A 23614-nucleotide genomic window follows, 5' to 3' on the forward strand; every position below is an offset into this window, starting at 1 on the left:
AACCACTTCCACTGTGCAGCACAAGGGTCAATTATCATTACAAAAAGCTGTAAAATGATTTAATATGCATAAAGGAATATAATAGTTAAACTGCTTCTATCATGCTAAAAGTCACAAACAACGCTTTAATCTGAAAAATATTATAATTTCTTGTTTCAACCTCCAAAGACCTGGAGTTGACATATGTGGAAATTCTTTATTTTTTCCAAAAAGAGCCTGTTGCTTACAATAATGACAATAAAATAATAATAATAACAATATTTATAGTAATAAAAATAACAATCACAATCATAAAAACAACAGGAATTTAATATTATTGTAATATAGCTATAATAAAATATTAATGAATATACAGTTTTTCTCAATTGCTAAAACACTAAACTCTATTGTCTGAACCAAATTCTCAGTTGTCTGAACCCACTTATTGAATCATTCAGTCTTTTGGCAAAACCATAAGCCCTTTTCACCTGTTTAGACACATCTTGTCAACACATTGTCATTGCGATGCACCTGTGTTGCATAATGGTGAGCACAGGTGGCAAAAGTCAAACACAGTTAAAGCTCAGGCGTCATCGGTTGAACACAACAACTCAAAATTGATCACACTTGTGGCTAATGATGTGAGGGTACATATAAGCCAAAGCACTGGTTTGTGAGGCACTACAATGGACAGAAATCTAAGAAGAGGAGCATGGATACGGCATGCCAGGGGCTTTTCCCCCTGTTGTCTGGCCAGAGAAAACGTGTCCTGTGATGTAAATGAAGTCCTGTGGCCTGACCCAGTACGGAGAAATGATGCTGTGGCAGAGTAATGCACTTCTTTTCTTTGTACTTCATTTGTATATTTTTGTGCTTTACTTTTACGTACAAGTGCTACATGTAAATGCACAGGATTTCTGTTTTTTTGCAAATTCTTTTTTCTATGTACAAGTGTTACAAATTCCCAGGTATTTTGTTTTGCAACATGCATTTAGCCTAAATATTTATTTCTACCGCTTCATGTCCTGAGCATTGTGTTTTCCTTTTTTCTATGTAGTGTTTAGTGACTACTCAGTAGAGTATTTAATTTTGATTTACTTGAGGCATGATTTGACAGCATAGTTCAGTTTTGAGCACAGATTGAACTGTTTTGGGGCGAAAGTTTGGTTTTGCAAGAAGAGTTAGAGGTTTTGTGAATGTAGCTTGAAAATTGGGTTTTGTGTTCACAGTTTAGGGAAAATGAGAGCAGCTTTCCAGGAATGTGTCTTAGCAATGGAGAAAAACTGTAATAATTAGATATTAAATATGATCCAATTATTATATTAATTGGTTAGTCTTTATCCCAAATAACTAGAATAAATCTAAAATGCATATCCAACCAAAGCTCAGGTCAGGTCAGGTTTGTGCAATATCTATTTAAAATTATTTCTGTATTTTAATTTCATGTGCAACATTTCATGGGCAATATTTAATTTTCGTGTGCTGTATTTAAAATTCATATACAATATTTTATTGTCATGAATAATATTATTTTTTCCCATGCAATATTTAAATTTCAGTTGAATAATTTCTTGTGTAATATTTCATTTTCAGGTGCAGCATTTAATTATTATGTATCATATTTAAATTCCATGTGCATCATTACATTATTGTGTATAATATTAATAATCATGACATTCCAAAAACCCTTGTAACCACGGTGAAGTCACAGTTGGCTCAGATCATCACTTCTTTATGACAATACATCTTCCGGGATATTTCTGCATTTATTTTTACCAGATGGAAATATCTCCATCAGCCTCGGACCCTGAGGTTTTCTGGCAGTCGGAGCCCGGAGGAGCTGGTGACTCCGGTGAGCCGGTAGGAGGAGACTGTGCTTCGTCTTCCGCGTTTCCCCCGCTTCTCGTCTCTGTCCTAATTGCACCTCACTCCGGTACCTTTGTGCACATTTCTGTGCCCTCGCCCTCTGTTTTCTATTTTTTTCCCTCCATATAGCAAAAAACAAGGCGGTCGAACAACACTCGGCGTCTCCCTCCAACCTGTCCTATTAACACAACAATATCCGGGAGTAGTCGACCGCCTCATCCATGCATTGTCGTCCCGGGCACCAGCGCACCGGCTCCGGCTCCAGCCATGTCGGCCAGGAATGCAGCGGCTGGCGGCGGTGACAGAGCGGGAGGTGAACCGGCAGGTAATTAAACGCCACAAAAGCAATTAACGGGTTGTGTGTCCACGCGTGAAGTGCGTCGATATTTACCAGAAAAAAAGGGGCAGAAGAGCGGCAGTGTTTCTGGCAGTTTCCCTCCGGTTGACCGTAACTTTGCGCTATTCCAAAACTAGGTCAGTAGATCAGTAGAGCAAGCTCGCCCACTAACGCTACACCGTTTATGTAACGCTGCACGTCGTTTTTTTGTCGCACCGCCATCGTTTTTGCACACAATATTACAGTGTTACACATTTCTCGTCAATAATTCTAAAATTATTTACATGTAAAAGGCATTTGACGTCCGCTAACGTTTAGCGAAGCGATAAAACCCCGCAAATGTTAGCTTAGTAGCGGCAGCGAGGCCTGTTTACTGGAGCTACGGTCTCAACTAAGACAAGGTGTTTTTAACAGCCTCGAATAGCCTGTCACTGTGGCTATTTTTTCACACTTTTATAGTCAGTGTTTTCCGACAGAAGTGATGTTAAAACGACATTAATGCTTGCGCTTTGTCTGCCCTCCTATGGTTGCTAGCACCGACGGTTTTTTCGTGTTCTGCTAGCCTGGACGTTAATGCAAGTTAGTTGGTCCGTTCTCACGGTCTTTTTGTACAGCGATGTCACTATAAAGTCAGCAGCCCTTTAACCTGAAATCACTCGGTCAAAGCTCAGCTCCGCTAAAAAATTAAAATACACGCCTGTGTCAAGCAGTGCCGTGTAATTTGCTGAGATAAATTCACGATGAATTCTACGGATGAACGCATTGACCTCAAGTTGTCCAACAACATGGCTCCTCTAAGAGACTGAACTGTTCAAAGCTTCACAACACACATATTATACTGAACACATGCATCCTCTCAGTTTAGCTTTAAATCTGTAAATGTCTGTCCTGAGATAATTAACAGTAGCTATGACATGGAAATCAGATTAAAAGTGCAATAGAGCCGATGTAAAGGTGTTTTTCTCGTTATAAACAAGATTGTGTAGCTTAAACTAATCAACACAATACTGTTTGCCACTTGTGTAGCTCAGAGAGTTACATAAAAATGTAGGTCAAGCACTATTGTTAACTTCAGTTATTGCTGATAAGCTGATTTCCTCAAATTCTGCTGCATTAGGAAATAAAATGCGGTAGTGATGAATTAATAATATGAAAAACTGATGATTTGGTATGGATTGGACTGTTTGCAGATGTATGCACAAAACACGTTATCTGTATGGGACTGAATCATAAAGCGAAAAAGAGAAACGACTGCATGAGTTGATTGTTCAGGGATTACTAGGTTTTTGTGAATGATGCAAAAATACATTTTTCTATTCATTAAATATGTGTTGTAACTTTGTTACAAACAGAGACTAGAGTATGTCAGTGCACTCAATTGTCCTTTCAGAGATTACTGTCAAACAGCTATTACTAAGTTTAAAGTGATGTGAAATAATATATCATGGAGCAGAGTACATTGTGTTTTGGCTGGTAGTATTTTCCTCCATCAACAAATACGGCATTGGAGCTTTCAGTGCTGGGAAGTTACAACATGTGTCTTCTTTGAACCCAAAACGTGAGTCAGACACATTGCTGTCTCCCGTAGATTCTTTTATTACAGTTGAAGTGAAACTGTACTTCCACACATCAAAGTCTGTTTTGGAGCGTACTGCAATGTAGGTACAGTCATATTTGTACATGTATGCAGTGGCAAAATGACTTTTATGGTTCTCGGGGGAGTTGCGGGTCATTTTCAGGTTATGTCACTGAGTCAGCATCGGTCCATCTCCGTTTGAGCCAGGCAACGTGAGGCTACATTGGCCGTTAGTAGCGTATCACACCCAAATCTTTCTGAGCAGTTAGCAGTCAGATTGTATGGTCTAATAGCAGGAAACATGGATGTGTAGGAGAAGAAAGATTTTATCTTTGACTCTGCTGTTTCAGTTTTCTCATTTCTTAGAACCTGGTTTCATCAGTCAGGGGAACCACTGTGTTTCTGCTTTATGTATGATAATAAAGTTCTTGAATGTTTTACACCCCTCTGGATGAGCATTTACAGCTGCGGACAACACCTAGTTGCTGTCATTATTGGAATTTCTGTTGTGTTTGGAGATTGTTTTCCATTCATGCGCAGTAGATCTTTGTGTGCTGCACGCTTCTGCAGTATGAATCAAATCTAAATTTTGTTTTTCCAGCGTATGGGCTGTCTGTGCTCTTGTAGCCAAGTGGTTGTGTGGAACGACCAAATTGGAGGGTATCTGACTGTCCAACGACAAAATTGTAAATGTGAACACTTGCATACTGAACAGTGCAGAAAGTATAACACTAGCCTTAGAAAGCGGCTCGCAGTGCATGCCACGTAAATGCTTCCTGTTCGATTCTAGCTAGAGGCAAGTGTTGCCTGTCATACAACCCTCATGCCCCATGTCTGCTTCTTCACTGTTAGCTGCTCTGTACAGATGTAGCAAGATTGTCAAAACTGTCTGTCTTGAGCCCAACAACATTATACGACTGCTTTTTTCCCTAAGTAGGCTTGCATAGTTGGCCCATTGTGCAGCAGAGAATGATCCGATTGTGGCCTCGGTGTTTGCTTAAAGTGACAAGCAGAAGTGATTTGGTAGAACATTTGCGTGGTGACGTGACTAAAATTGCTAATCCACCAACAAAAAAGGAGCAGGGCTACCTTACTTGAAATTTTCAGTGTGGTATTTAGCTCTTTGAAGGTTGCTGTTTCCTGAAAACGGATAACGTGCTCATAGCGAGGACAAAGCTGACTGAAATGAGGTTTCCTCTGTCTTCTGCCCACTTTGAATACAAGTTTCCTTAAGCAAAAATTTGGCACACTTCAAGCAGTGGCAGTAAATCAAGCTCCTGGTACTCCCGAACTGTACCATCTCAATTGCAACAAATATAGTCACATAGCAGTAGCCACCATTTCACTTCTTTGTGTGTTTTTTTTTTAGACATTTTATAATGAAGAACAATGGGGAAAAACAAGCACGAAAACGATGCTTATGATTTTTGTAAATTGGATCAGTGCAGGGTATTTAAAATAATGGTGTTGCTGTGCCATCTCAGAGTTGATTCGTTTATTAGTGGGACCCAAAATTGAACAACAAAAATGTGTCTTACAGGACAGTTATCTTTTACGGTTCAATTTTTCTAGAAATACAACTTGAACAAGCTTGACATTTGGTGAGGACAGAGACAACATTTTTTCCCGCAGATCCAAATGATCAGATGTCTCCAGGTGCCTTTTTATTAAATTATTGGCCATTGAAATTGGGGGGGGAGTGCAGTTTTCAAACAAGGATGGCCTTGAGGCCCCAGAAAGTTCTTGTAGGTGTGTGTATGTCACTTTTTCCATATTTTGTACTAAAAATACAGTTTTTGGTTGAACCTCCCTCGACATCAGTGAAATTTGATGTTTGGCACGTATTATAAACCAAGTTTCAGATTTTGTTCTAGCTTTTTGATATGCCAAAGGTGTGATTTGGAATCACTTGTATATCCCCAAAAAATGGTCCACAAAGTGATCTGTACATCATGTCATTCCATGTCATCATCTTGTTGGAATTTATCATAGTTTTTTTTCACGCGGACGATAGGAATGTTTGGTAAGACAGAAAAATCCACGTCACCATTTTGACATTTCAAAATGGCAAAAAAAAAAAATGGATCTATGCATTAAGATCAAGGTCATATTCTAGAGATGTTAGAGCCCTTGGTGGTGGGGAAATGTTTCAGACAGTATTTTTAGTTGGGAATATGAACAAGTCCATATATGTACACCGACAGGAGCTTTTAGGGAACCCACTGCCACCCTCTTTTAAAAATGTTGCGCTGTTCTTCATCTTCACAAGTGTCATAGCTGTTGGAGTTATATTTCTGGAGATATTGAACTTTTTAATGGCTTCTCTGGTACAAAGGTGTCTTCAGGGTCTAAATGCAGGTCTCAAAATTCACCCAAAATAATTTGCAGAACTTTATTTTGCCTCCCAAATAAGTAAACTCTGAACAAAATGGTGCAGCCATATTTTCCCTGAATTTTGTTTGCAAGTAGGCTCTTGTGCTCTGTCTGAACTGCAAGCTCACAAAGTGTCAAAACACTGGACCTCCAACCATGCTGGCAGCTGGGTCTGTGCCGACCATACGATGTCGGCTGAAAGGATTATTCAATCCGGGATTCATTGCAGCTGAGATGACAGCAGGTGATTTCCCTGCTTAATACTCCTGTAGTAGAAAGGATCCCTGTGTCTCCAGCTCACGTGAAAAAAGAACTCTTGATTACTTGAGCAGAAATAAACTAGACTTATCTGATGGCATTTATTTGTAAATGTCGTTCTGCTTGGTTTTTTTAGGGTGAAATTAGATGTGCTCCAGCCAGATTGTTTTGCCCGACTCTCAAAATAAGTAAACTCTGAACAAAATCCGAGACTGCAGCCACGCATTTCCTGAATTCTGTCTGAACTGAGCGATCCATACCCGTTTGTAAAACACAGTGCTCGAGCTGAACTGACCACCTTTGCCCTGCAAGATCAAATAATACGGACACTCCCAAGTAATGAGTCATTTCAGGGAAAAGCAGCCTTAAATTATTTTGTGTAGCATTGCTGTGATCAAAGGTGCAACATTGGCAGCCCTTTTTTAATTACTGCATATTGATTGTTATTTTACTTATTTATCGAGCAAAACTTTCAAATGTTCTCTAGTTTAGACTTGTCAAATGTGTAGACTTGCTGCTTTTTCTTTTCTCATATGATGGAAAACTTATATGATAGTAAATTGTGTTTCTGACTTGAGTAAAACAACAACAAATCTACCGAACTGATTATTCTATCTATCATTATGCATTTAACTGCATGCCATAATAGCATAAATGTTTAATAACGTGAGTGTTATCGCATTGAACTGCAGAGCTGGCAACAACTGAAAAATGTGGACTTGTTGGGTAAACCCCTGGTATGTGTATGATTCATTTTATTAATGTGAAGTAGGTATTCACATTAATAGCCTACTTTGACCATGCAATTCACCTTTTTTAAAAACAAAATTCCGCATCTGTGCTGACATTTTTTTTCTTGTGCATAATTCCTCTGCATAAATACAAACTCCCTGCAGTTACATTTTTGTAGCTGCTGTTGCAGTGTTGTTCAGAAATTCACTTAGAGGCTTTAAACGATTTCTACAGCTAGTCATTTCTTGCAGCGCTATCGCTGTGAGCAGGATGCACAAGGTGTTGGGTTATTTCAGTGCAGCAGTTGCCCATTCAGGTATTTGCTGAATGGGGAAGTAAATGAACACGTGAGCTTAACAGAAGGATTGTGGGACCTGGCAATGGGGTGTATGTATGGCCTGATGTCTAGTCAGCTACTTGCCCTCTCTGTAAGCGTGTAATCCAACAAATCTTGACAGGGAGAGCAGGATTAAAAGTCAGATTGGTGCTGATCTGGTAATGACTTTTTGGGTCACAGGGTCAATAGAATGCAGTTAAAAATAGGTGTAATGGATATTGGCCACATTTGGTTTGTTTCGTGACATTCTCTCCAGTTTCCCTCCCACGTCCACACACTCTTGTAGCTCTGAGGTCATGACTAAATCATACTCATGGCAGCTCATGTCGTGCCAGAGTAGGCTGTGGAGGTAAAGAGAGGACGTCAGTAGAGCTGCCACAACAGTTTGGGTATTAATAGTCTCTGTTAATACATGCTGGCATCCGTTCACATGTGTTTGTGCATAAAGAGCTGTATTCAGACACTGAAAACATGCAGGCACGTTTGAAGGCTGACTAACACTGATGGATTGTTGTAACTGGAGTGACATGCAAAAAAAAAAAGCTCAGTCTGAGCTGCACGCTCACACATGTCACGCAACTTCTCCCCATGCTGACATCTGGGTGTGTGCTGATCATACGATGTTGGCTGAAAGGATTATTCTATCCAGGGTTCTGCTCTCAGTTTCCACCGCAGCTGAGATGACAGCAGGCGATTTCTCTGCCTAATACTCCTGTAGTAGAACGGATACCTGTGTCTCCAGCTCACGTGAAAAAAGAGCTCTGGATTACTTGAACGAAAACAGACAAGGCTAATCTGATAGCAGTTGATTGTAAATGTAGTTTATTTATGTCGCTAAAGAGCAATGCAATTTTAGGATATAGTTTTGTGGTCCCTGTTACAGCTGTTTTTTCAGTATTTTTGTGTAGACTATTATGAAAAAAAACCTGTGTTGACATTAGTGTTTCATGCACCTATAGCCTCCTGAGACCCATTTACATCCTCTGTACTGGACGTTTATTTTTGACCTCTATCTTTTGAGTCTTTTGATCTCCCTACTAAATGCTGATGTTTGCAGTAGAGGACATCCTGGCCTTTCCAGTGATATCTCAGGTGATCGTGGGATGAGGGGAACTTTGTTTTAAAGCTGAGACAAAATAGAGACTGCAGCAAAACGCAACCTTTTTAAGATATTGTTGTTTTACCGATGGTAATCCTGCATTTTATCATTTTTGAACACATGAGGATTCATAAATTGGGGCTGAGTTCAGTTTACCCCACAAACAAATGTGTTTAGCTCAGTGTGTTTCATGTATATCAGTAAAACTTCTAATATTTTCTTTAAGAACATTAAGAAAAAAATCAACCAAAATCCAGCGAATTTTGCTGGATTTTGGTTGATTTTTTTTTTCCCTGAATGTTCTGAAGAAACATTTTTTCTTTTTTCCACAAAGAAATGTTCAAAATTTTCCCGAAGAATTTTAAAAATGTCGAAGTTTTTACTGTGAAAATATTTTTTTTTCCACATTTTAAAGCTTTAAAACAGGTCAATTTGACCCGCAGGATGACACGAGGGTGAAAACAATAATTTCAAGATTGTTTGATTTAATGAGATAATTAAGATACATTGTCTTAAAACAAGTCCCTCCATCTGTTGAAATGTCTCTTGTTAAATACATTTATCTTAAATCAAACGGGATGAGACATTTTGACTAAAAACAAGACAAATAGACTTGATAAGATTTAGAGTTTTTGCACTGTGGAGTTCTCTCTTCCTGGGGCAGCCGGTTAGATTCTCTGCTACAGCCACTGACTGACTCCATACTTTCTGTTCCACAAGCTTTTTCTTTGCTTTTCTCTGTGGTGAAAAAGACTTTGTTGCTGTTGCTTTTACTCACTTCTAGTAGAATTTACTTCATGCTTTGCGGACATCAGCTGCTGACCTTTCACAACAGCAGATTTAATGCTTAAGGTGGCTTCACTTCAAATACTAAAGGCCTTCAGGAATCAAGGGAAAATCCACTTCTTGCCAGCTGGATAAACTTCACACAAACACCCGTGTATCTGATAGGAAAAATATACAAAAACACAGAAGCTTAAAGCTCGTGTCCGGAGTTTGAATCGCAGCGTCTCCCAAAACACTGTTGGTCCCTCCCTCCCTCCCTCCCTCTGATTTCACCCCTTTATTTGTGCACGCGCGGAGTACATGAGAGAAGTGCCCGGAGTGCTGCAGCATCTTGCCTGTTTTGCTGTTTTCCACTCCTCTACATTTAGTACATTTAGTAAATAATAAAGGAATTACGTTAGAATGCTGTATTGAGTCTAACTTGTCCTAATACCAAAATAACATGAATCTGCTAGGACGAACGAGTAAAGTTTCAATATGTGATTACACTCCTGTATCCCTCTCGATGACGTTGTTTATCAAACTTAGTGCATTTACGCGTGTATATGTGTTACATTGTTTATTTAGTTCTATCTAGAGTTCAGAATTGCATGACTCCTCTGACGAAGAGTATGTCCCAGACGCCCCAACATCTTCCTCCAGACGTCGGGCGTCTAAAGGAAGCCGTCAGGCGGGCTATGGAGGCCGTGGTCGGGGAGCGACGCGAGCACCCCGAGCCAAAAAACGTCCTGCAGTCTCTTGGCCTGACAAGCCGTGGGATTGGTAACTTTTCTGGAAGTTGCTGATCCCTGATGCTCTCTCCTCCACAAGCAAAACAAATGTGCGCGCGGTTGCGTAGTGCGTAGCTCGCCCACCTCTGCATGGGCTTCCTTGCTGTGCGCGTAACCGTTGATTGACAGCATGACAAAGCTGAAACTCGAACTTGATTGGTCGGCAGCAACCGGCGCTTTTTGGAATAACATGGGGGTCTATGAGAGGAAGGCGGAGCTCAGGAATAAATTTTCATATCGCGTCATACTACCATTATATTATAGTATCGAATTAGACTAAGACATTTAAGCTTTGTTAAAAAATGATACATAAATTGAAAACAAACGGAAACTCCGGACACGAGCTTTAAATCATTGCAGTAACCTCTCTGTGTTTTGACTCGTCCAACTAGGACAGTATTACATGTAAGTTAGAGAGGATGCACACATTACCAAAGTTCCAGCTCATTTCGATCAACTTTATACGTCCCTACCAATCACTCATTTATGTCGTCAACCATAGGTGTCTTAAAAATGTATTTGCTTTAACAAATAGATTGGAAGGTAGTGTAGTGGATTTGTTGCAAGTGCATTTATTGAGCATTTTTATCATCTTGCGTCTTCCCAGCTGCTTCATTAACACTGTTCCTACTGTTAGACTGATGCAGGGCTTTTTGTAGGAGTGGCGCGACAGATGCTATCCTCTCCAAACTGCTCATGTGTGCCGGCTGTGAGCTCTTAATAAGAACATTGTGATCATTTTTGGGCAGCCCCTGCTTGTGATAATAGAACTGTGCTTTATCACTTTGCGCGTGTGTGAAGGTGCGATCTGATTTGTGGTCTAAAATACAGTAGTGCGTGGGATGCATTCATTTGTACTTGCAAATGAAACCAAGAAGTCCCCACCATCTCTGCCCAGTTGCAGTTTACTGTGTTGTGTGTTTCAGAGGATGTGCTGGTTGAGGAAAAACAAAGCAGTTCTGTGTCGCTGTCCAGCCTGATGACCCCATCCTCAGCTGCTGGGATGTCCTTAAGCATGGAGATGCCCCGGAAGCGCAAGGGCAGCATGGACAACCAGTGAGTATGAGGGTGATTGCTTTAATATGGCTTTAAAATAAGACGGAAATTGGTGCTGGTAGTGATATTGATGGTTGCTTTTCTTCCTAGGGATTCGAAATCCGTTTCAATGCTTGACGCAGATATGGAAGATGACCAGAACGGGTACTGTGATTGTTACGTGTTGATAGTTTAGACAAAAGGAGAACTCCATGGCACAGAGAAATAAGCTAAATCAGGCTGTGGGTACATCGTGTTAATTGTTGGATAAATGTGTTTTTTATTTTTGTCTTTTCATGGCAGTTGACAAAAATAAATAATCATCAAAAACACGCCTTTCTTGTGCTACTATGGATTTGTATATTATTGCTCGGCAACAATAACCCATTTCAGATGTTTTACCTCCATACAGGTCCGATGGAGACGACCAACATGTCAAAATTAAATGCTTCAGGTAAATGTATTAACATTCCTGTTTCCTTGTACAGTTTTCATCATCCTTAATTGATAATAATGTTGCCGTCCTACTTGTTGTGGACGGTCTGTGAAGTCCAAGCTGAAAACTCCTTTAAAGCTTTGATGTTACTTCTTTGTTGTGGCCTCTGCAGGGAACCTCACAGCCAAATTGAGAAGAGGAGACGGGACAAAATGAACAATCTCATCGACAAGCTGTCAGCCATGATCCCAACCTGCAACCCCATGTCTCGCAAGCTGGACAAACTCACCGTGCTCAGAATGGCCGTGCAGCACCTGAAATCCCTCAAAGGTATCACATCGATCAATGAACTGTAGTTTATAAGAACAGTAATCTACTCAGATGTATTCAGTTAGTGAAAGAATGATCGTAGGTTTTACTTTGATCATCACTTTCACTGGCTTTGATAAACAAGTCAACAGTCCAGAGAGATTTTTATAATACTTATGTTGGCAAAACTGCAAACATGCTCCACCGGTTTTTCTTTTTCAGATCTTGATTGAACATTTTCATACCTCATCTGACTCATTCGTGATTATTTTAAGGTTTTCCTAGAAGCCAGTTTAGTGAGTAATATGTTATTACCAATAGTACTGATGATTGTACCTCTGAAAATTAAAATCCAGTTTTAAGAAAACACAAGTCGTTCTTTAAATCAAAGTAGTTTGACATGGGACTGGTTGTGTAACATTGTTTTCTAAATGTTAAGGATCAGACATGCTGCCTCATCGCCCTTTTAAAAAAAACTCTTTTACAAGCTTTTATTTATAAAGTAGCTTTTAATTTAATTATTGACAAACTTCCATAAGTAATCATAAGATGTAATTGTAACCTCTACAAATATAGAATAGTCTTACTTTATCTGTGGACATAAACAAGAACAATAGGATGGTGACTTTTTCTACTTGTTTTTTTGTTGTTGTTGTTTTTTGGGATGGGGGTGGGGGGATTAATTATGTAAGTTTATTATCTATGTCTGTAATTTTTTATGGATCTATTTTTTTCTTCTTTAAAAAATAAAAACACATTGAAAATCAAAAGTAGCTTTTAATTCTAATTGATCCTTCTGTATTATACAGGGTGTCCCAAGAAATTTAACATCATTTCGCAGGCCGATAATTTTGGCAATTCTTGTTGAAATAACCTCAAATTTTCACAGAATGTACAGAAACAGATCAAGATTTTATATTTAATGTTTTATTTTGCTCGGTTTGCGTCTTGGAATCTGCTCGCACACAGTCAGCCAAGACTGTGCAGTGTGCCTTCAATGCAAAATTTGGAAAAACTTCACCAGCTGGCGAACAAATTTGGACTTAGTACCAAAAATGTAAAGATGAAGGCTGCTTATGCAGGACTAAAGGATCTGGTAGACCATCAGCAGCAGCAGCAGATTCCAAAATGACTTCTGTTTGGGAGTGAACGGCACGGCTCAACCTGAAAACAGAACTAAAATAAAACATTAAATATAAAATCTTGATCTGTTTCTGTACATTCTGTGAAAATTTGAGGTTATTTCAACAAGAATTGCCACAATTTTTGGCCTGCGAAATGATGTCAAATTTTTCGGGACCCCTGTAGTTTGAATAGTAATTTATGCTTTAAATGATTTTTTGTTTCATTTATGTACCTCTTTCATGTATCACTGTGTGTTTCTATTTGTTAAAGTGTCTATTTTTATGTTTGTGTTGCACTGTAAACTTGTTTTTGAACGATGCTGTACAGTTTCATTACATGCTTCTTGTTATTTTTGTTGTTTTCAGGTTCAGGAAGCTCCTTCTCTGAGGCCAACTACAAACCGTCATTCCTTCCTGATGAGGAGCTTAAACACCTTGTCCTTAAGGTAAACGTATAATTGTCAAAGCCACCAGTCAGTCCTCTGCTAAATAATCTTGTCAACTGCGTGAGGATGTCTTAGACTTCATTTAAAAGCTGCTTCACAAACTATTTGATACAAGGAGAATGCTTTTTGGGTATTTAGAAATTTCATACATTTCTGAGGAAAACAACTTTTCATTTTGTGTTTTTCTGCTGTTATTACTGTAAATAAATACTTTTAGAGAAAGATGAATTATGGGCCTAGATATTTATCATATTATTTACAGATAAAATGGAAAACTACTCAGTGGCCTCATACTTTTGTACAAACTGTGATCTCATTGACTCCCCGTTCTCCTTCATGTTTCTTTGGTTTTCAGGCTGCAGACGGTTTCCTGTTTGTTGTGGGCTGCGATCGTGGGAAAATAGTTTTTGTTTCAGAGTCCGTCACGAAGATATTAAACTACAGTCGGGTAACACTTGAACATTTCCGTTTTCTGCTGCTTCTGTGGTGTCTTTGTGTGAAAACGCTGAGTTGTGTTGTCTTGGTGCAAACGTGAATCGATCAGAAGCCTCATGTGGCTCAGCAGGTAGTTGTTTGGCGTGGTGTGCACACTTCTGGTCAAAGTACAGTTTAGAAATACTGAACTGATGATTTTTTTTTTTGCATGTCATCAAAACTGTACATCAGTGCACCTTTTGTTAATTCATGTCCAGATAAATGTCATGCATCGTATTGGCTAATGCTGCTAATGGTGCGCTTAAATGATTGTTCAGGTTTTTCCAAAAACTGCCAAATTGCTGTTCAGATATAGCCTAGCCGCGCTAGACCCAGCTCTGAAGACGCAAGGGTCTAGGCACGGAGGGAGGCGGGCTAAAAGGTTGTCTATCAAATCACTCTGCAGCAATTGGGTAGGTATACAACCAATCAGTGCAACGAATAGGCTCCTAGAGTGCCGGAAATCAGAGGATGCGGTAGTTCGGTGAAGCCTTATTTATACAGTCAATGGGTGAAGCTCAAGTATATTACAGACATGTTAACAGAAAGATTATTCAGAGTCGGTGCTAATGGAGCTCAACGACTGTTGTCGTTTTTGTTGTCGACCCTGGCAGAGAATTAAATTCGTTGCCGTGGGTTGTCTAGCGCGGCTAGGCTAGTTGTTTCCGGTTGTTTCTGTCAGAATCGTCACGCCTCTGTCGTCACTTCGTTACGCCCGCCTTCTGACTCTACACTTCATGGTGATTGGTCCGGCCAGTTTTAGGAGCATCCAACCTCGAGCCTTATGGAGGGTAACTAGACCCACCCTGGCAGAGAATTAAATTCGTTGCCGTGGGTTGTCTAGTGCGGCTAGGCTAGTTCAGATAATTACTGGAATGAAATCCATAGTAGACTCATGACTGTTTCAGTGATAAAAAATAACATGTTTATACATACACACTATTTTGTGGAGTGCGGTGAAGCTTAACCCTTTACGCTTCAGTGCGTCGTAGGTGTACCGCCGGCGGTACACCTACTAATTTGCATAGGAATTTCAAGAATGTCTGACGGCTGCAAACACGATTATACAAACACTATACGCCGATGGAAAGCTTAGATTCTCATGAATCCGCCGGTATAAACCACTTTCAGATGCGACTACCACAGCGGGTGAGAAAAACACATTTGTCCGACAAAAACAAATATTCATCCATCCGTTCTCTACACACGGCTTCAACGCACACAGCGCGACTCACATTTCCGGGTTCATTATTACACACAGAAAAAAAGATTCCACAAAAAAACGGCCATAATCCAACCTTTTACATCCAGACGACACAAGCCAGTAAACTATTTTGTCCAAAACATGTCCTGAAGTCGGTATAAAATCCACGAATCGGTCGTTTTCAAGGAAATGCACCTCGCGATGTGCGTCCAATATTCCCCCTATTTTTCGTAATTTTTTTTATTTAAAAATAGAATATTAGCGATTTTTTTGTACTGAAAACGGCTGGAATTGACTGAAGCTTAAAGGGTTAATAAACCATATTTTTGATTGCTGGAGTAGAAATATCACAGTTTTGTCTTTAAATCTGAATCTGACAGCGTCTCTGCTCCACACAGTGTCTGGTGTGTCTGGGGCCAACAGTCCCCACAGCTGAATTTGCCGTTAGCAAGAATTGCTTTAGATGCAGAATGGCTTTGGCATTTCTTTTTTTATCAGCAAGGGAGTCTTGTTTAGGTCACTTTGATGAGCTCTTTGTTTTCCTCCAGGCGGAGCTGATGGGACAGAGCCTGTTTGATTACATACACCCTAAGGACATGGGAAAAGTGAAGGAGCAGCTGTCGGCTTCTGAATTATACCCACGTGAACGGCTAATAGATGCTAAAAGTAAAGCATTTATTTTTGCCTCTGCTTGCCTGTCGCTCTGCGTTTGTCTATAAGAATGCTGCTAACACTCTTGTCTTCAGCCGGTCTGCAGGTCCAGGCTGACCTTCCAGTCGGTGCTGCACGGTTGTGTTCAGGCGCACGCCGCTCTTTTTTCTGCCGTATGAAGTACAACAAAATTTCTGTCAAAGTGGAAGAGAAGGAGTCCCAGGGAAACACCTCTAAAAAGAAAGGTGGGGACATTATACAGTGGACTACAAGTCACCTGTGTGCCTTCTGGTTTGAATTTGTTTGGTTTTTCATTCCCAAGAAATTTCAAAGTAAAACAGAAAATGTATTTATATTGTGTTTGTGTTTGTGTGCTGTTTTATGCATTTCTTTTGTGTCTCCATTTGCTTACAGAGTCACAGAAGTACTGCACAGTCCACTGTACAGGCTACATGCGCAGCTGGCCAACTAGTCAGATGGGAGCAGAGGGGGAGGGGGAAGGAGACAAGCTGGACAGCTCCCACTTCAGCTGCCTGGTGGCGGTGGGACGCATCCACTCCCACTCGTCTCCCGAGGTTAATGGAGAAGTCCGGGTTAAACCCACAGAGTTCATCACACGCTATGCCATGGATGGAAAGTTCACCTTTGTTGATCAAAGGTAGAGTTGAATTTCATGAGGGGCGTATTGGAGGGTTGGGGTTTTTTGTCCTTGGAAGTTTGGCAGCACATGTGGTGATTCTAGTTTGCAAATCAGTGCGGGTTTATCTTCCTCAAGGAGCAGATAAATGTATTCATTGATCCATTCATTGATGCTGAAGATGTAGGATTTCTGATGAAGTTTTAAAAGTGCACAATTCAATCATCTGAATTTTTGGCCCTTAAATATTTTAAACACTTTTTCATACATTTTAAAAAGTGATTCTGAAGTCTACATTTATACAGTATTATTTATGCATTTTATGAAGCTGCATCTGTTTCAGTCCCAATTTAAAATGTGTGTTGTTCACACTGCAGAAAAACTACACAACAAAACCAACATGGAACCAATAACTAATGCAAACTCTCTAGGCCCAGTCAGTGTCGTTTGCCACGGGGCGGCGAATGGGATGTTTTTGTTAACATTACTTTAATCCACTATGAGTGAGTGAAAAGTCGACCGCATGTGGCTGGAGAACAGAGCATGTAGGGCTTAAATGGAGCCTCCTGAAAATGACTAATTTATTCCCCCTTGCACCTTGTGCGAGAAAATGACATGGTGCTCAAACTGGAAACTTTGGGTGTGATGGCATTAGAGGTCCACTGATGGTCAGAAAAACATGAGACACTATCAGGAGCATCGCCAAAGTGCAGCTCCAGTGCAGCCTGCTCTGCTCTAACAAACTCCTGGAACTCAACAACTTTACACACATTAGCCCTGGTTAGAATTGAAGGTTGTTGGATACGACAGTAAACACTGAAATACCTGAAATAGTTCTTCATAAATTGTCCAATTGAAAATAAACAATGACAGGCAAATGAATTTCTATGTCGTGCTTTTATTTTTAGTGTGACTTGCCTTTTGAAAATCAAAATATATAAACAGTAATCGCACTTCTAAAACCATTATTTAATCATCTCAATAATGTGTGAACTTCCTTCAACAGAGCAACAACCATTCTTGGCTATCTTCCCCAAGAACTGCTTGGGACATCATGCTATGAATACTTCCATCAAGACGACTTACCGCATTTAGCAGATAGACATCGAAAAGGTGATTTACTTTTTCAGTAGACACATGCTGCTTATATTTTTTAAAATAGTTTTGGATGCATTAAAGGCGTTTTTCATTGTCTACCAGAATGCTTTAATTATGCAGGCTAGTTCTAGTGTTGAAGCTCAGATGAATCACATAATTAAATCAGTGCCTCTGAATATGTTTTTTTTTTTTAAAGTAGGTCACAATGATGATAATGTTTGTTATCAGTCAGCCCTCTGCTATCTGTGGTCTCCAACAGTTTTATTTTCCAGTGTTTCCTCTAGCTCATCCTCTCACTGTTTTTGCCTCCACAGTTCTCCGGAGTAAAGAGAAAATAGAGACCAACTGCTACAAGTTCAAAACAAAATACGGCTCTTTTGTCACTCTGCAAAGTCAGTGGTTTAGTTTTGTAAATCCCTGGACCAAAGAAGTAGAATACATCGTGTCAACTAACACAGTCATATCGTGAGTACATCTTTCAGTCCTTTTTTTTTTTTAAATTTTACCTCAGTTTCTCTATAGATGTTTGTTAATCAGACCGTCATCTTTTCATCCCATAACAAGACATGATCACAGTCGAGCAGGTCGGTCTGCCAGTAAGTCTGAACAGTCGAGCAACGCCAAGGCTTCTGAAGGTCAGCGGAAATGAAACGTGTATAAATTTATTGTATCATTGAGATTGCCAGTGTACCGGGCTTTGCAAAAGTTCTGTTACACGGTTTCATGATCTTTAGAGACGTTTACATGTCGGAGTGAAAAATTCCATTAAATAAACTGGAAGTTCTACCTTATAGGCAGGTGTCCTTAATACAAATTTTTTTCTCTGGTGAAGTTGTATCAAGATGGAAGTCAAAAGAGTTGAGATATCTGCTCTCCTTTGTGCTGAACATCGGCCGGATGACCGTTCACAGAGTTGCGGAGAGGCTAAAGAATGGTGAAGATCTTTCAGGTGTTCACCATTCTTGAAAGATCACTGAAAGATCTTCACCATTCTTGAGCCTCTCCACGACTCTGTGAACGGTCATCCGGCTGATGTTCAGCTGCTTGGCTCTGTCAGACTTGTTGTGGCCAGCATGAAGGAGAGCAGATATCTCAACTCTTTTGACTTCCATCTTGATACAACTTCACTGGAGAAAAAAATTGTATTAAGGACACCTGCCTATAAGGTAGAACTTTCAGTTTATTTAATGCAATTTTTCACTCCGACATGTAAACGTCTCTAAAGATCATGAAACCGTGTAACAGAACTTTTGCAAAGCCCGGTACTGTATCAGCATTTTTTCTCCTTCTCTCGCTTGTAACTTTTTTCTGTTTAAAGATTGCAAGAAGTCTCTTCCAATTATACCTGGCATCTCCACCGCATCAGGAACTATGATATATGCTGGAAGCATTGGCACCCAGATCGCCAATGAGCTGCTGGATTTCAACAGGTGTGGCAAACGAAACAAAAAAAACCACCGGGCAGGTCCTCTTTACTCTGGTCAGCTGAGATAAACCTATCTGTAACAGTCTAACCTACCTGCAGCGGTGTTTTTACGACTACGTTTCCTATCCTTGTCAGTTGTTGCAGCGGTTTCATGGAGTAGTTTGAAGTTGATCTTTGTGGGTTTCTTTAGATTGAACTCATCACCTTCCAGTGGAAACGTCAGTCCGTTTAGCCTACCACCACAGGATAAGTCTCCACAAACTCACAATCAACTCAGCAACAATGTAAGTCTTTCTACACGTCCACAAAACTGCATGAAAGTTTGCAGACTCCCGGTGCAGTTGTTAACATTCACAGTGTGTATTTTTTAGTGGAAATCACAACATAAAGTTCACACTGTTTAAATGTTAGCAGTCATTAAAATAATACCAAATATTTGGTCAGTTTTGGGTGGTATTACCCAAATAAGAGGTGGATTTGCATGAAAAATATTTAGTTTTTCAGTGAAAAAAATGGGAAGATTTTGTTACAGCATGGCACCATTTTGATAGAAATTAATATGAGGGGAAAAAATAAGAATATATTTTCAAAAGTGCAGGTAATTTTATGAAATGCAGCAATAATAAGCTCTCCACTCACACATGGTTGTTCATTTAGCATGCTGTTGGTTACGACTACCTCGTCTGTGTAGGAATCAGACTCATGCCTGCGTCTATCACCCGTCCTTCCTCATTCAGGAAATGTTTGCAGCTTATTTTTCAAGCTGACAGTTTACACATGCTCAGTCTGATTGAGGTGTTTTACTGCATCTTTTAAAATCTCATGCAGAGGATTTTGTAGAGGTTTGGACCATAATGTGAAGCAATCCCAGCTGTGTGTTTGTTAGAAAACGTATGGTTCTTTAAAAGTATAAAACATTTTAAGAACGGGGTTTGTTTGATAATTTGTTGCCTCCTGCCATGTTGCTGCAACTGTTGGTATTGGTCTCGCTTTTGGCCTCTAGGTGCCAAATGGAGAAACGTCTGACATGGAGATTCCAGGAAAGTCCAGCTCAGAGGATGAACCTCAACGGGCTGCATTCTCAGGAGGAGAAATGCTCATGGGTACTCTCTCTGATCATGTTAAAAAACCTATTTATGAACTTATTTGCCTTCTATATTTATCTCTCCCCTATTATAACTCTGTTAGTTTTAATGTATTTGTCCTTTTCTCTGTCATTCCACTTCACCTTAGGGAGAATCCCCAACTGGATTTGGACAGCGTGGTTGGATCAGGCCTTAGTGGTCTTAACAATGATGAAGAAGCCATGGCAGTGATCATGAGCCTCCTGGAGACGGACACAAACTTAGGAGAAGCTGTGGACTTTGAAGAGATGCACTGGTCCTTATAGAATCTGCATTACAGTGTGACCAGCAGTACGCTGAAAAACACTTGGACTGTCATTTTGATGATGGAAAAAACTGCTCAATGTTTTCTCCAAGAAGAAGCATTGTGGTTTTTATTTTTAAAAGAAGAAATTAAGTTATTAGTTTCCCTTTTCCACATAAGCTGTGTAGTGTTTGGGTGGCTGCTCTAACAGGAGCAGGACTGACAACAATAAGGCACACCTGATTTCCTTCTTCTGAAAGAGGATGTGCCTCTAAAGCCTTACAGCAGTCTGCCTGCCCTGAAACGCCGTTCCTCACTGCTTTCCTCAAATCTACTGTCAGCCTCACAAGGTTCAAGAACTCATGAACGCAAAGTGGCAGCGATGCGGTCTTCATCATGACGGCTCGGGAACAAAGGTTGGGAGTGGAGATGCAAAAAAAGTTGCACTGAATTGATTTCATGTTTTTAACAAGGTTGTGATTTCCTTTGGTACTGTATGTGTAATTCTAATGGGACGAAGACCCCCAGACAACCTGGCCCATCTCTGAAACCCCTCAGGATCTAGACCGTAGGTACACGGTGTACCACGGCAGACCACACTTCCATAACCTCTACTCTCTTTGAGAGTCACCTGAACATGTGGCACTCAGAGATTTGCTCTTGACCTGTCAGTATCTGAACATTGTCCACAGAAACACTCTAGTAACCTCTTCTCTTGTACACTGACTTAAACATACTGTATCTGTGTGGAGTTGGTATTATTGTGAACACCATGTCTTCAGGCCACATGTGTCTTAAACGGATAGTTTGCATTGGTGTCCCTGGATTTTGTTCCAAGTTCAAATACTTAACAATTCTTGGCCGAAAACGTCCATCTTCATAAATTGTTGGAGACCGTTTACTTACTCCTGTGATTTAGGAGCACTGCAGTCTGATTTCATGCAGGGCAAAAAGCACTTTAGAGGTGCTGAAATGGAGGTTTTCTACGTCTGTGACATTTTATCAGTACATGGTGGAGGCAGATCTGAGTCTGATGGTAGAAGTGATAACTCAGGGAGTTATCCATTGTAAGGTTTTTCATACTTCCCTACATACTGTACATTGGTATGTGGCATAATGAGTCTGTACTTGTTCACTTGTGCTTTTGTGTTCTTACTGTCAGCTTTATAGTCGTGCAGGTAAGCCATAGCTTTAGCTTTTTTTTTTCCATGTACTGTTATGCACTGACATGTTCATGGTTTATGTGCTTGTTGGAGCACACAGCATCGTCATGCATACATTTATTAAGGGATTGTGCTATGCAGAACTATCATTCCATAAATTCTAAACTTAAAGGTATATTCCTTTATTTTCTTTCTATGTAATGGTAACGTGCATGACTCCTAAAAATGTAGGAACTTTAGCTGACTTGTGATAATGACCTTTGGTGAGAACTTGAATAAGTCACTGAGCAGTATGGATTTACCTCATCTAGAGTTTTGTCTTGCCCATGCTTGCTGTTGCACATTTTAGCTTTTACTTTTAAAAGAACTACATAAAATGACCATTAATAGCCATTATGTGATCCACTGCTTAGAGTCACGTGGGTTCGTTTTTATTATGAAATTACCAAAGTATATCAAAGTATTCTCACAGTGAAATTTAAAATAAAGCTGCTAAGGCAGTTATAGGTCTTGTTGATGCCTAATATTATAGATATCCTATTTTTCCTCATAGATTCAGTTTAATAAAGTTATATTGGCTGTTTTATCAGATGTATGCACTTTGGTGTACCCTCCCTGTTTGAAGTTATTGAAAAAGTGAAATCTTTCTCAACATGTACAGAATACAAAATATATTAGCTATAAATGATTTCAGAAAATTAGATGATAAACTACTGAAATCCAGTGAACTTATCATTTTGGAACATGGCATGGCTTTGAACTTGTTTTCTATCCGGGTGACTGTAGTTACATTTTCCTGTTTCATTTTACGTGCTGTACACTGACTGTCATAGGGAATGCAATGGAAGGCAGAATTCGTATGTTAACTGATTGTTTTCTTTCTTTCTTTTTTATAACGATAAGAACATCAAGTTTTTGTCAGAAAGGCTGTGTATCTGTATCCTAACCTCAGTGATTAGTGTCTGAACCACTCTCACCTGAACATGTAACAGTGTAGTTTTAATGCCATGACGTTGTTCATATTGGTATCTAGGGCCACGATTTCTAGTCATTTCTCGAGGACTGTTAAGGATGTTTCACTAAGGACTCTTGCTTCAAGAACAGAAAAGGTTGTGAATTACGAAGAACGCTGTCTTTTCTCTGCAATGCTTGAATTATGAGGAGCCAGTTGGTGGAGCAACTGAACTCAAAGGAACCTTCCTGCCTGTGTCCGATGTGCCTTTGGACATTCCTGCTCGGACACACAACGAACCTGTGTTGCTTTCGGAGAACGCCTCCCAAGCGGCACCTCTGCAGACTGAAAGGAGGGCTAAAATCTGCAATTGGATTAACTTGACACAACGTGACATACTGTGCACATCATGAATGAAGTGGGTTCTTGTTCAGAGATGAAACAGGGGCTGTATATTTTGGCTGCAGCACTCACTACCTAACCAAACAAGCAGAACTATGGAGTTGTGCCATAGACACAGGCTGGTCCTCCAAAAGGCAAAAAGTCAGTTTTGTATTACTTTTTTTTTTCCCATTCTCAGTCAGTCATTGTGCTGTTGTGGCAGTCATTTCCCTAGAAAGCTAAAATATTCCTCTCACGTCAGCTTATTTGTTGGTGACTGAGGGATGGACCTTTTTTAGAGGTCATATATTTTGCTTGTGTCTCCATTTGAAATAAAACATAGTTTTTGTAAGCTAGGGAACATTATGTTTTGATTTCATGTCCTTTTTTAATATGTATAGTTGCATGTTGTTTTGGTTTCATTTGTTAGTATTTTAAAGTTTGTTTCATTATTAGACATGGGAAGTTAAGACTGGTGTTTGTACATGCACCAGCTCAGCCAGCAGTCACTGCACCAGAGGATGGACCTCAACTTTAGGGATTACAGTTCATAAAGTTTTCGGACCTTTTTTTTTTTTTTTTTTTTTAACATTTTCCAATTTTTATGTTTTAGGCTCACCTTAAGGTGGAGACAGTTCTCCTTTTTTTTCATCAATCTGCACACAATGACAAAGCAAAACAGGTTTTGGAGTGTTTTGTTTATTTATTAAAAATAAAAAGACTGAAACATCCCATTTACAAAAGTATTCAGATCCTTTGTTATGTCTCACTTGGAATTTAACTCCGGTGCATTTTCT

The 23614-nt window shown here is 39.8% G+C and overlaps 1 protein-coding gene across 1 annotated transcript; it reads left to right on the plus strand.

Annotated features, from left to right (window-relative positions):
* The first annotated feature begins 1545 nt into the window (after positions 1-1545).
* On the plus strand, positions 1546-23551 carry bmal2 (basic helix-loop-helix ARNT like 2). The gene is made up of 17 exons (XM_022200555.2): positions 1546-2170; positions 11040-11169; positions 11260-11313; positions 11561-11602; positions 11757-11914; positions 13384-13463; positions 13819-13911; positions 15690-15807; positions 15888-16037; positions 16207-16450; positions 17436-17542; positions 17842-17992; positions 18092-18162; positions 18846-18957; positions 19144-19237; positions 19957-20056; positions 20186-23551. The coding sequence occupies exons 1-17, from the start codon at positions 2113-2115 to the stop codon at positions 20341-20343; spliced, it is 1920 nt and encodes a 639-aa protein (XP_022056247.2). The 5' UTR covers positions 1546-2112; the 3' UTR covers positions 20344-23551.
* The last annotated feature ends 63 nt before the right edge of the window (positions 23552-23614 follow it).

Source organism: Acanthochromis polyacanthus, chromosome 8 (assembly GCF_021347895.1).
Source record: "Acanthochromis polyacanthus isolate Apoly-LR-REF ecotype Palm Island chromosome 8, KAUST_Apoly_ChrSc, whole genome shotgun sequence".
Classification (NCBI taxonomy): domain Eukaryota; kingdom Metazoa; phylum Chordata; class Actinopteri; family Pomacentridae; genus Acanthochromis; species Acanthochromis polyacanthus.